Source organism: Gekko japonicus, unplaced genomic scaffold, assembly GCF_001447785.1.
Source record: "Gekko japonicus isolate JY-2015 unplaced genomic scaffold, Gekko_japonicus_V1.1 scaffold414, whole genome shotgun sequence".
NCBI lineage: Eukaryota > Metazoa > Chordata > Lepidosauria > Squamata > Gekkonidae > Gekko > Gekko japonicus.
The window spans coordinates 265,764-280,546 of record NW_015162491.1 but is presented as its reverse complement, the minus strand read 5'-3'; the positions used below and the strand labels follow the sequence as shown (position 1 = coordinate 280,546).

General features: G+C 40.4%; 1 protein-coding gene across 1 annotated transcript in view; it reads right to left on the bottom strand.

Annotated features, from left to right (window-relative positions):
* CEP112 (centrosomal protein 112kDa) overlaps positions 1–14,783 on the bottom strand; it is a 377,899-nt gene that overhangs the window by 153,500 nt on the left and 209,616 nt on the right. Inside the window, exon 13 of the mRNA XM_015406010.1 lies at positions 7,912–8,142. Within this exon, the coding sequence (XP_015261496.1) occupies positions 7,912–8,142 (231 nt within the window). The remainder of the gene's footprint in view (positions 1–7,911; positions 8,143–14,783) is intronic.

The following is a 14,783-nucleotide window of genomic DNA, read 5'->3' as shown; positions in this document are numbered from 1 at the left end:
TTATTCTATAGTGCAGCCTAACCTTTTGTAGGATATATATCTAGCAGGTTTATTTTTAAAACTTTAATTGGGTGAAACTGGAATGATAACCCATAAGTACAACATTATCAACTGCCAAAAGTGTTGTACAGAGGAAAAACCTATATTTGTTGTAAAAAATTTAAATTAGTACTACCATTTGATTTAAAAAAAAATCTGCATGTATTTATCCTGCCACCCCCTATAATTGCTGGATTTAAAAAAATCATTGCAATAATTGTTGCAAATATTCTAGCCCTTTTTGTGCAATGGAACACATTACATAACAACTGGGGTGATCAGCAGCCACTGGCCTGGTACAGACATAATATTCATAATTATCTACACAGGGATAAGAAATGGTTTGCAAAGAAATTCTTATGCTTGGCTACAACGGAATCACTGGTTAGTGGTAGTCATGGTTGAAGTAGGAGCAAATGTATCCCTGAAACATGGCCAAGACCATTTGTTGGAAGAAAAGCAAGCAGAAAGAGGAGAATACATAAACACATGGCAGGAGCCTGATCTCAACGTTTGGTAGAGACCAGTTGCATTACTTTTGTATCAGACTGTATGAAATAAAACCAAGTCATCAGGTCACACAGGTCCTGATAAGGTAAGTGGACTATGGAGAAAATAATGATTGAATCAAATATATTACATATGATAAAGACCAATCCAAAGAAAGGCATGCATGCCCAAATCCCATTTTAGACAATGGAATCTAGCTGCACATGAATGAATATATAACCAAAACTGGATTCACATATAAAACAAACATTTTGGACACTCTTATGGAAGCCTTTCCCCGTATGCACTTATTTTAAAGTGTTACCGATAGCATCCTGCATTCTTTCAGGCTGGCAAAGGATAACATTTACCAATGCTTGTTGTTAGAGGAAGAATGCAAAATGTAGTATCTGCCAATAAGACAATGATCTCTGAGCTCAGAACAAAGCCCCAGAAAGGGTCTAAAAAAGTATCCACAATCTTTGTAAAAATACAATGATCTGAAGCCTTTTTACTACTAAGCAAATTACACAACAAGAGCAATCAACAAGTGAAGTTTACCTTTACATGAACATTAGCAATGTGCAGGGGAAAAGAGAACAGTTTCTTCACCTCACTGTAACAAGCAGAGAAACTCCTTGTTTGTAAAAGACATACAAATTAGGGCTCGGGTAAAACACAAGTGGGTCTGAATCTGGATCATCTACTAAGAGTGGCACTATGGGCAGTGGCTTAAAATTGCTGTAGTAGCAAAGGGGGAGTCAAGGCAAAATGGATGAGGCTGAAATCAGAAAAAGTTAGGTGACTCAGGAAGAACCAGGACTGTCCAACAGTGCACAGGAGAGTAAGGAATTGAGAGTCTCTCCTCTGTACAATCCCCAAAAGCGCAATGTTGTACATTAAAGAAAAAGAACCATCCCCATTTTACATATTTATTAGTTACATGAGTACCATTATTGTCAGCAGACAGCCTAGTTGTTGTATGTGCTCAGAAAGATAGCAAATTATAACTCTGTCCCACTTTTACTAATACCCACAATATGCATTAAAAAGGCCCTCATAATTTTCAGTTGACAGGAATTTTTAGCTGGAAATTAAAAAAAAAGTTACATTTCTAAAAAGTTATATATAACAATGAAACAATATAACTTTAATTTTGAGATAATCTAACTTCCTTTTGCTATGCTTTAAATACTAAAAAGATCAAAGAAAATAATTCAGACTCAACTTTTAAGCAAAAATGACAATGTCTTCATGAGTTAATATTAATCCTTTAATTATAAATTTAAAAGCTTTAAATACTTTCTCTGACATTGGCTTGAAATAATTATGCCAAGTGCAGCTTTCTTTAAATTTAAAAAAAATGTTGATCACTGCCGTTTAATGGTTTCAATTTGGCAGATTTCCAACCTAATCCTTAGAATGCTGTTTAAAATTATAGGCAAAGAACCTGATGCAGGTAAACGAAATGTCAATTTCACAAAGACTACTCCGACTATATAAGCAACCTGCTATGTTTGGTTGCTGCAATTAATCTTGTAATAAATTGCAGACTGTGCTATAATACACAATAAAATATTTAAACACCTGAATGTTGACCATGGTATGTATTGCAAAGTTTTAAAGCCATTTAAATGTACCTTACAACAAAAAATATCCTCCTTGTCTTCCTGTATCTTTGGAGTGTATGTAAGCTCTAGTGCCCTGATGACCTTAACCCACATTCTATTATAGAGATTATGAGGAAGAGTCTAGATTGAATGACAGGCACCGCTTCCTCCTCCTGCTCTAATAGCTCACCTTTTTCTGACACTAAAGCCTCAGGATCAGTAGTGATCTCAGATCACTAACAATGGGTGTGCACCCTTTGCTGTGCTTGGAAGGCCTGTATTTCTAGGAGGAGGGCTGCCCTCTGTACTGGGACTCCTGTCTGTTTAAGCAGAGAGGTTAGTAGCCTAGGAAGAAGCTGCCTGTTACCCTAGACCAGTGAATTCTTTCTCATTTCCTCTCTAAGCCAGGAGAGAAATTTAACTGGGCTTCCTCTCCTGAGGGCTCCGTATTTTGGGAGGCTATATTGTTAGTCTGTGAAGGGTTAAGACTCTCTGTGCCTTGGGAGCTAGATGTTCCCGCCTTCTCAGCCATTTTAGGGGAACCTGAAAGTGAAAGTAGCCACCATCACTCTCCTAACAGAGCCCCAAAATGGAGCCCTACCCCACCCACATCAGCTGAATCAGGTGGGGAAGAAGTAGGCTGTCTATTGTTGCTCCCTTTCCCAAGGCCCAGCAATAAGGACTGTAAAATGTCCCTGCTAGAGACCTGACCCATGGACCAGAAGCAATTCGTCCTTTTAAAGAACCTCCCATCCAGATCCAGAAGAAAGGAGTAAAGGGTGGGGAAAAGAAAACGGGAGGGGGGTAGTCCTCTTTCTCTCTCCCCCTCCACACCTTGCCAGTTCTCAATGGATACAGTCCTGCCGTGGTTCAGCCGACTGGGTAGACTGCGCAGGAGCCGCGTCTCTCCTCGCCACGATCTGGAACAAGGAGGGGGCTCCGTTCCAACGCCAAAATGGATGGTGATGGAGTTTCCACGCCACCCTCGTCCGCCTCTCTTGCCTCCACTCTCCCCAGGCTCTTCACTGAGCATCTGTCCCCAAAACCGCTGCATGCTGCTGCAGCTGGATGGGGGGGAGTGGTTTACTGCCGCCTTCCCAGCGGAATCTGAGGCATTCCTCTTGGCGCCACAACTGCCTGGGGGCCTCCCAGGGCTGCCGGTGCCGGATCCGTTGTAATTCGAGGCCCGCAGCTCTTGAATATGTTTTAGGGCTGGAAGGTAAGTACCTTCTCCTGTTGCCCTCTTTTAGGTCTCCGCTTCTTCTTCTGACCTTCCGGTGTCTTCTGGGATCTTCGTGCTCTTCAGAGCACAGCCAGCACATCCTGCTCAGAAGGCAGGGCCGGTAAGACTGGGGATCAGAGGATAAGCCCCTCCCCTCTGGGATCAAAGTTTGCAGGCCCTGCCTATGGAAGAGGGAGGTGCTTTCCCAGGAGTAAGGAGTCAAGGACTGCCCCCCTCCTGGACCAACGGAGAAGATTCTCACAGTCATGCTGCTTGTTAAAAATAAAGTCAAAGGAAAGGCAAACAAAGGTCTACCTTAACGAAGTTGATCACTCCCCAGGAGGAAGAATCTACTCTGTCAGTGTCGAACAAGGAACCGAGGGAAGGGGCACTCCCTGCTTGGACCACATGACAGTTTAGCAGAAAGTGGTTGCAATGGCTCTGAGCAAGGGTCCAGCACCCCCTAGTGGAATTTTTAACTAGTTTAATAATTTCTCCACAGCAGGGCTGCTCATGCACAGTCCCAATGTGGGACTGCACAGAAGACCAAAGATTAGTATAATTCATTAACTCTTACCTCAAATTGTTTTTTGTAATACTTGCCTAAGGAAATCAAGTTACTTTTCATATAAATTTTAAACGAGAGCCAAACTAGCCTGAAATTAACATTGTGAGTCTCATTAATTTGTAAAAGCTTATTATTTCTGCCTTCATCTTTTCAATCAAATCCTTATTTTGGAACACTAAATTATTCATCCTCCATTCTTCTTTTGAAAACCCATTTTAAATTGGAGCTTCCGGTTGCAGCGCGACATTGCGGACACAGCGGAGAATCGCTCTCCTGCCGCCCTGGCTTTTTCATCTTGATTTGTGGGGGTCTCTAGTGCTGAGAGACCCCCCCCTTCGCTCGGGAAGAGGGAAGGGAGCAGGGGAGTTTGGCCAGTGCTCCGTTAGCCAAGATAAGCAAAAAATACTGCAAAGCGTGCACACAAAATTGTAATAATTATTAAAGTATCTAGTAATAATCAAGTCATACAAATAATACAAAAATACAAATTTCCAGTAGTATAATAAATTGCTGTTTGTTGTTTCAGGTGATGTGACGAAATTCTCCGGATTCAATCTTCCGTTTCGTTAGAACTTCCTCCAACATCAAAAATCATCAAAACGTGTCTTCATTGATTCACACACATTCCATTCTGGATTCATCAATTTCCCCAAAAGATAGCTGTACTCATTCCTATTACTCTTCAGAGTGTACTCAAGAAATGCGGGCTGTTACTGCTCCGTTGGCGGCAGCGACGAGAGCAATCTGGCTTTTTCCCGAAGCATCAAGTGGAAAAAGAACCTCCCTTCAGGGTAGCGTAGCTGTCGCTACCGGACACAGGGAGTGGTGGGTTTGTATTTTTGTTAAGAACATTTTTTAATGCAACCTTATCTGTAAGAGGAAGAAAACTTTAACTTACTTGCTGAAGAATGCATTTCCCGAGTTGGAATATAAAAGAGACTATCTCGCTAAAGCTTTGGCGATTAAGCACAACCCTCTCCAGTTCCAAAATTTAAAGAGACAGCAGACGAGGGGAATGGCAGACTGTGTTTATACAATGCACTCTCTAGTGAAAGATAGACAGATATAGGGGGTTTGCTTTTCACAGGTATTGAGATAATTTAAAGTAACGAAATTACAGGAGATGGAGAAAATGCAAGTTAATAGGATCTGAAAGAACATTGGAAAAGGATTACAACCTTATATTAATAGTTGGAATGGAATTATAAAAGGGCCTAAACCAAGGTGTGGTTTGCAGTAGATAGAAATGAAAGTGGCCATAATAGAAGGATTGAGGAAAACCTATAATAGAGCTTCGGAAGTGCATTAATTAAACAAAATAATGGCAGGACGGTAGAATATTTTTATTTATACATATTTTTTCCAATGATCTCAGCAAGATATTATGTAACCTCTCGGGTTGCATAAGATTAATGTAATAGGTAAAAAAATTAGGTCAATTATATGGTAGTAACGGTAGCACTGTGGTGCAAGAAACTAATCTCCTTTTATGTAACACTGTTTTGTTTGTTTGTGTTGTTTATTTGGAAAATTAATTAAAAAATCATCAAAAAAAAAAGAAAACCCATTTTAAATTGTAAACTCAAGAATTAGAGGTGAGTGATCTGCATAAATTGCTGCATCTATTGAGAGATTCTTGATTCTCCTTAACATGACCAAATCAACAAAAATGTAGTCTATTCTGGAATGTGAGTTATGTCTGCAGGAGTAAGACGTGTACTCCTTCTTAAGTAGGTACTTATATCTAAAAAGAACTAGTACATCCATATTGTCTAAACAATTTTTGAAGTTCTTTGGGATTTGAGAAGTGAGGCCTGACTCAAGGCTATTTTCCACTATACCACTCATATCACCTAATATTATCAACTCTCCTTCTACCCACTTTATAATACTATGCATAAAATGTGCCCCCCCAAAAGCATAATATAAGTGTTTACTTAGCTATATGCTAATTTGTTGCTATTCACAGGTTCTACAAACTGCCTTAGTCCAATCTTAGCTATATATATTGTTCTTACTTATGCATCTTGATTCCAATCAGCTCTTCCTGGCAACACCGTTCTTACCCTCTACCTATATGTAATGGTTGGTGACTTCTGTTTCAATCTGTATCTGAAGAATAAAACTTTGTTGGTCCTACAGGTGCCACTGGACTCAAACTTTGCTCTGCTGCTTTAGACCAACACAGCTACCCCCCTGAATCAAACATCTTGACTATTTTAACATTGGACTGGCTCTAAAAATGTATAAATTTTTACTAATACCAAATTCAGATAATTTTACCAGAATATTCCTTGAAAGGTTTTTCCTTCTCGTAAGATTGCTATTAATCTTGAAGGTGGTATCAGTTTACGAGCAGTGATAAACAATTGATGTTTGTCCCTCTTGCTGTGGTTTGGTCAGTGTATTCGATTACATCTCCAGAAGTAGGAATATAGGAAGTATATACAGTATATTTGAACACACTGCCAACAGGATTTCTATACCCCTCCAAGTATTTTATACCCAATCATGACAGTGTCAAACTGAAGATTTTCTTTGCTCACGAACAAGATTATTGTTGGTTTCTGTATCTTTTTGAAGGGGTGGGGAGGTAGTTCCCACTTTGCCTGCTGGATGGTTTGTTAGCTGAGCCAATATAGCTTCACATATGGATCCTCTGCTACATGGTCCATTCTCAGTAATCCCAAATGATGTTCTACCAAGGTCATGTTACGACATCACAGTCCCTCAAGCACTTGAAGCAGTTGACTAGACACCCTTCCCTCCTTGCTGTAGGGCTGGTGAATTTACTGGGATATCATGATGATAGGAGAATATGGCTACTCTCTTTGTGTAATAGAGTGCCAGCAGAATACCAGAACTTTGATAAATATCCTCGTCCCCTGCTCTCTTCTGCTGGATAGGGGGAAACTCTTTGGTATAAAGTAGCCATGAGCTTGAAAGATTTGTTCTGGAAACTTTGTTTCCTGTGAAAGAAGGAGAGCTTTGACAAACCCCTGCGGCTTGTACAGAAGACAGGACCTGCATAGGAGGAGCAAGTTTTCACATTTTTTGCCAAGTGAAATCAGAAGTTTACCCTGCTTACTGCTAGGAAGAGGTGCTGTTTCAGAAGTAAGACAGCGCCCTCTGGCCTGGAAAAATGTTTTTTAAGAAATAAAAATGATCTTGAAATGAGAGGGTACCCTTCGTGGGAGAAGGTGAGATAAGAGTAACCCTCAGAAGATCTGTGTCGCACACAAGTTTATATTAGTAATGTTCTCATTCCACAACAAACCTTTAAACATCCTTTAAAATACTGGCATGTTTATGAAAATTCAGTGAGGTACATGGCTCCAGGGATGTCATAGGCATTAGCAAACAGGCACCTGCAACAACTACGCACATATCTGTGTCATCCATCTTTACCATCCTTCTGAAAAGAAAAGCGTTTTTCCTCAGACCAGCTTAGAGAGATTTTGAAAACTGGCTTTCCATCTTGCAGCTGGACAGAAAACACACATACATGCACCATGGATAGCAACAGTCCACACACTGTTATCCAAACTGTATACATCTTCAGTTTCCCATTTTACTTTCCCACACTTGCAACTTCTGCAGACTTTCTGTGCAGTAGCTATGCTTCAAATTAGCTTCTTGCTCATGGCACCAAACTATGAACTCTCTCCCCAGAGAGACTCACCTGTCCCCTCCTGTTGCCATCTTCTGCCAGCAGGTGAAAACATTTTTATTTCATCTGGCATTCCCTCAGGGATCCCTCATTCCTGCCCTATGTTTTACTTGCTGCTTTTATGTTTTTGTATGTGTATTTTAGCTTGGGTTTAATTGTTTTAATGATGCATTATCGTTTCATTTTAATAATTATTAAGACCTGTTTTTCTTACATACATTTTTGTTAGACAAATTTGTGGCCCTGATGACAGCACAAAGATGGGGTGAACAATTTTAAATAAATGAATAAATAAAATAAAATTCTGGCTTACCTTTTCCAAAGCCATCTCTGTTTCTGCAGCACTAGTCTTTTTTAAATCTAACATTATCTTTTCTGAGTCAGCTCTCAGCTTGTTCATGGCAGCTTCATGGTCCTGAGAAATTCTCTGCTTTTCTTCTTCTCGAATGAGGCTAAGCTCAGCTAGTTGCTTTTTTCTCTGAGCATTCACCTGAATAAGCTCTTCTCTCAGTGCATGAATCTGGGCTTCCATATCACAGATGATCTTCAAAATATAAACAACAAAAATGAAGTTACTTCTTAGATTACCAGGTAGAGTAGAAAACAATTACAATTATAGAAGCAAAACTTTTCTTAAATTACTGGATGATGAGAGCATACTGAGGTCTCTCTGCTGCCCATAGCAAAAAAGTTTAACATATGAACCTGCCTTATCCAGAATCAGACCATTGGTCCATTATCTTAGTGAACAAGGTTAGAATCATAGGATCATAGAGTTGGAAGGAGCCACACAGGCCATCTAGTCCAACCCCCTGCTTAATGCAGAATCAGCCTAAAGCATCCCTTACAAGTGTTAGTCCACCTGCTGTTTGAAGACTGCCAGTGAGCAAGAGCTCACTACCTCCCTAGGCAGCAGATTCCACTGCTGAACAACTCATACTGTATAAACATTTTCCAACTATCCAGCCAGTAACTTTTCATCTGAAATTTAAACCCATTATTGTGTGCTGCCAACACGAAAAGCTCCCTCCCCTCCCCTAAGTGACAGCTTTTCAAAGACAGCAATCATGTTCCCCCTCAACCTCCTCTTCTCCAGACTGAACATTCCCAAGTCCCTCAGCCTTTCCTCATCAGGCTTGGTCTCCAGGCCCCTGATCATCTTTGTCACGGTCTTCTGCACCTGCTCCATTCTGTCCACATCCTTTTTGAAGTGAGGCCTGCAGAACTCCACACAGTACTCTAGGTGTGGCCTGACCAATGCTGTATACAGTGGCACTATGACATCTTGTGATTTGGCTGTCATGCCTCTGCTGATACACCCAAGACTGCATTACTGTTCATATTTAGCTTACAGTCCAAGTAATTATGAGCCAGTCAATCAACAAGCAGAAGAAACTGAATAAAAGCCTACCCCAGGGCTTGGTCCTCACTCCAGTTCTTTTCAATCGCTATATCTCTGATGTTCCCAAGATGATATCCAGAAAGTCTGCATATGCTGATGACATGGCAATTGCAGTAAGACACAAATCACCTAAGGCAATGCCCAGTAGAGCACTGCTTTCAGATGGAAAGCTCTACTGGGCATTGCCTTAGGTGTAAACTGGTGATAAACAGAACAGCATGAGACACTGTGCTCTTTCCTGAGGCACAGGAGGCATTTTTCATGGTTGTCTGCATGGGGGATTTCAATCCACAGGATCTGCATTTTTAAAGAGGTTTTTTGTGACACAGAATCATAGAGTTGGAAGGGACCACTACGATCACCTAGTCCTACTCCCTGCATGGGGGATTTCAATCCACAGGATCTGCATTTTTAAAGAGGTTTTTTGTGACACAGAATCATAGAGTTGGAAGGGACCACTACGATCACCTAGTCCAACTCCCTGCCTTTTTAGCTAACGCATCACACTGCTGACTCATATTCAGGATATGGTCTACTAAGACCCCTAGATCCTTTTCGCACATACTACTGCCAAGACAAGTCTCTCCCATCCTATAATTATGCATTTGATTTTTCCTACCTAAATGCAGAACTTTACATTTAAATCCACTGAAATTCATTTTATTTGTTTTAGCCTAGTTTTCCAGCCTGTCAAGATCATCCTGTATCCTGACTGTCTTCTACCATATTTGCTACCCCTCCCGGCTTAGTATTATTTGCAAATGTAATAAGCATTCCCTCTGTTCCTTCATCCAAATAATTTATAAAGACACTGAACAAAAGAGGTCCCAGGACAGATCCCTGAGGCACTCCACTTGTCACCCCTCTCCAAGGGGATGAGGAACCATTAACAAGCACCCTTTGGGTGCAATCTGTCAATCAGTTACAGATCCACCTAACAGTCATAGGATCCAAATCACATTTTACCAATTTGTCAACAAGAATATTATGTGGGACTTTATCAAAAGCCTTACTGAAATCAAGATATACTACGTCTACAGCATTCCCTTGATCCAGCAAAGTAGTAACTTTCTCAAAAAAAGAGATAAGGTTATTAAAGATATAACACTCTATGGAGGCAGCTATAAGGCAGTTTGGTTCTGGTAAGGAATGATAGAGCTTCTAGTGAACCTCTCTCTCAGCAGTGGCAGAGAGAGAACTGAGGGAGGAGCGCTCCACCCCCTCTTTATCATGCTGGGAAGGGTGGTGCCTTCAAGCATTTCTGAGCTTCAAAACCTTTTTTTGCAGTAGGCCTACATGTGCACAGCACCATGTGGGACTGCACAGGTACAACAACAATGAATTGTCTATTCCAACTGGCAAGCACTTACTTAGAGTCACTTGCAGAGAAGGGTCTTTCTCAATATCTGGAACCTAACATCCTTTAGCTGGAGATGCCAGAGACTGAATCTGGGATTTCTACATGCAAAGAAAGCTACAGTCCCTTCCCAAGTTATACACTCAAAGCTCCTTATTTAAAGACTGCAGTCTACAAAGCCATTTACAATGAGTTTGCCACAACAGTACAAATATAAGATATACAGAAAAACCGGAGGCACAATTCTCTAGCAACTTGATCTTATGTGTTTTACATTGATTTCAGTGGGACTTAAAATGGTAAAGGTAAAGGTTCCCTTGCTCGAAAGCCAGTCAAATCCGACTCTAGGGTTGCGGTGCTCATCTCCGTTTCAAAGCCAAAGAGCCAGTGCTGTCCGAAGACGTTTCCGTGGTTATGTGGCTGGCATGACTAAACACCAAGGCGCACGGAACGCTGTTACCTTCCCACAGAAGTGGTACCTACCGTATTTATCTACTTGCAATTTCTTGCTTTCGAACTGCTAGGTTGGCAGGAGCTGGAACTAGAGATGGGAGCTCACTCCATCATGCGGCACCCGGTCTCGAACTGCTGAACTACTGACCTTCCACAGCCTGCAGTTCAGCGTCTTAACCACTTGAGACAAGTAAAAAGCACAGAACTGCAGTGTAAGCCCCCAGAGTACAATCGGGATATAATCAAGGTTAAATTGGGCAAAACCAGTATATTTCTTCTTAACTAGAGCAGATTGAGTTTCAAACACACAGACTGGCTGTCATGTTGTCTAACTTGACCTAATGATCTGGGTTGGAATATCTCTCAACATACAACAACAATTTTGAGCATAGATCATTCTTCTTTTTCTGGTGCTTAAAGTTGCAAAATGTGACATTTTCATACAATTTATAAATTCCGGTGAGCTTTGCATACCATATTGTTTAATTATTTCTAAGTTTTGTCTTATGTATATTGAACTTTTTAAGAAGATAACAGTTTTTCTGAGTAGAAGAAGAGAACAAAGTGAACAAGAAGAAAACATGACACATACAAGAACTGGTATTATATTGTTCTTAATTTCTGATGTTTTTTCCCCCACTCCTCCTGGCTGCTTAATAGTCTGTCCTCTGATGCTGGAGAGAGGCCCTTCCCCAGCATCTCCCGTCATTACCTGTTTGCCCTCTCGGTCCCTCTCTGGACCCTCTCTTCTTCCAAGGTTGGTTCTCTCCCCCCTCTGTGCCATCCCTCTTCCTCTTTCTTCCTCCAGAGTTCTTGTGGGCCCCTCCCCCTTGTTAGCAAGCTCTGGCTGATCTGTTGCTTACAATTACCAATTTGTATTTAGATTTTTACCACAGTATTTTGAAAGGATTCTCATAAGATTTTGTTAATATATATTCTCAGTAACCACCAACAATGTCAGTAGTTGCTTAAAGATCTCTGTGCTGCCCTCTAAGTATTTCCTTCCCAAATATCTTTTGTGCTACATTTATATTCTGAAGCATCTGAATACATTATGTTTAGCTGTCTTCCATAATATTTGACAACTAGGTTTGTGGTCTTCACACTTGTCTACCATATATGAGTCATAGATACTTTGTGGACTGGAAAACTATTTTGAAAATTTGAAAATTGACGGAGAGTTGGGAGGGAAAAATTAAATAATTCACAATATCAGTTTGATCCTATGGCATGTAACAGCACATGTAATCTATTAAGTGATGTGTGGCCCCTGCTGCAGAAATCTAAATCCATGAATTGGGGCTACATCAATTTTCCTACAAACTTGGAGGATGTTCCAGGTTTAAAGAACAATCTGAAATCTTTAAACAATACATTGGGAGTTCAAATTGCCCCCCCCCCCATATAAAAGCACTGTCTGTGCATGCACACTTATATTTAAACTTCAGACCTGGCAGAGTGTGAAGCCAGGAAGTACTCTAGGTATAGCCACAGTGGTGGCGGACTTAATTTATATACATCACTTAACTTACATACAGCATACCAGCCATTTATTTTTGATACAATAATGCACCTCTAACCCAAAAAACCTATATAGAGTGTTTTCTACACATCAAATATGTATTTCAATTCTCAGTGTAACTGTAATGTGTGACATACCATTTATAATTCTTTTGTAAAATCATTACAGCATAAAGCAAACTGGAACATTAATCCTGGGAGTGACTCTAATTTGACTGAGTTAACACAAAACAGCAGTCATTGCTAGAAGACTGCCTCTCTAAAATCTAGGCTGAGAAGGCTTATACTAACAAGAATGGGCCTATGATACTGCATTCTCACAGCTAGTCTATCTTGAAATTGCATCTTTTAAAAGCCCACATGCCAATAAACAGTTAAGAGAAAAATTAACCTTAAAATTACTGCAAGAAATTAATGATAATATTTTTACTTATTTATAGTCTATCTTTCTCACTGAGACTCGAAGGGAATTATACAGTGTAAATCAATACAATCAATGCAATAGGATTTGGATTGCAGAAATCTGAAACCAAGCAGAAACCTTAACAGAGCTGAAACAAAGCATAAGCACTGGTGTGAAGAATTAAATAATGCAGAAATGACACAGTAGAATTATACTTACAGGAACAGACAGTAATATTATACACAGTAGTATAACCCAGTCCCTATTCTTTTTCCTAAAACATCCTTCTGAACGATTTCATTACAGAACAGCCCTAATTATATGTATAACAAAGCCCATCTGAATATCTGAGTTTTTCATAGTTTGCATAAAACAAGGAGAGCGGGAGCCTTCCTGTGTTGTTTAAGCAGGCCATTTCATAAAGCCATTCCATAAAGGGTCTGATCTTGCTGAGAATGAGAAGGAAAGAGACTTTGGGGTCATAATGGATAGCTCAGTGAAAGTGTCAATCCAGTGTGCTGCAGCAGTGAAAAAGGAAAACACTGTATTGGGGATTATTAGGAAAGGGACTGAAAATAGAATTGCCAATATTATAATGCCCCTGTATATATCTGTGATGCAGTGTCATTTGGAATAGTGTAAGCAGTTCTGATCATTGTATCTCAAAAAAGACACTGCAACGCTGGAAAAAGTACTGTACTGACTCTCAAGAACAAAACAGCAGAGGGCAGGCCTTGGCCTCTAAGCCCTATTCATTTCCTCTCCCATTGGGTGAGAGAGGACACTGGACTAAATGGCCCACTAGTCTGGTCAAGCAGGGCTCCCCTCGTGTTCTTATAAGGTGGGAGTCACATGTGCAGGCAATTGTTGATTTTGAAGACAGGAAGGCTCCCATACTATCAGCTTTTCCACAAACTATGTAAAATAGAACTGATCAGGAGGACATTTTTTTTAAATAAAGGAAGAGGGCTGCATCGTAACAGAGGAAGAATTCAGGAAGAACAGACTATACAACTAATATGTATATAGAATGATTCAGGAAGAGATTTCGATAGAGAACAGACTATACAACTAATATGTATATCTGAAAAAGTGTGCCTTGCACACGAAAGCTCATACCTTGAATAAACCTCTGTTGGTCTTAAAGGTGCCACTGGACTCTAAATTTGTTCTACTGCTTCAGACCAACACAGCTGACTACCTGGATCTATCTGCTGCTGTATGTTATCTTGCACTCACTACATTTCTACTTAGTTGATACCATTTTATATATTGTTTAACATGTCATGTTTAATAATTGTGGGTTGTTTAAGATTTTTTTGCAATCATTGTCTTATTATATTGTTTATTAGATGCCTCCTCATACCATTGATTGTACAGACTTACTTTATGCAATCTGCCTTGAATCTCAGTGAGAAAGGTGCACTGTAAATAAATAAATTAAAAATATTTTATTTTACAAAATTTATACCATCCTGCCTTTCTACCCTCATAAGGCCATGAAGGCAGCTAACAAAAGTGCCATGACTTAGAAGGCCCTCTCCCAGATTGCCACTTGCCTAATCACAGAAGGTGGGAGCACCCAAACCTAGGCCTCCAAAGATGACCATAGCAGTTGAGTAGGTTCATAAGGGAGTAGGCTGTCCTTCAGGTAGATTTATAAACCATATAAAGAGTAATACCAGCACCTTGAATTGGGCTCAGCAAAAAGACTGGGAGCCAGGGTAGCTAGGTCAAGACTGGAGTCATAAGGTCCCTATAACCCACAATTCTGCACCAACTGAAGTTTCCAAACACTTCTCAATAGCAGCCCTATATAGAGTGTATTGCATTAATCTAATCTAGATGTAACCAGGGCATGTACCACAGCGGCCAGGAAAGGTCACAGGTGGTTAACCAGGCAAAGCTGGTAAAAGGTACACCTGCCACCAACTTATCTAGAAGTAGTCCTGGGTCCAAGAGCACCCCCCCCCCAAACCCCAGACCTGTTCCCATTCAAGGGAATTGCAGCCCCATCTGAAACAGATGGAACTTTAAGTCCTGGCTAAG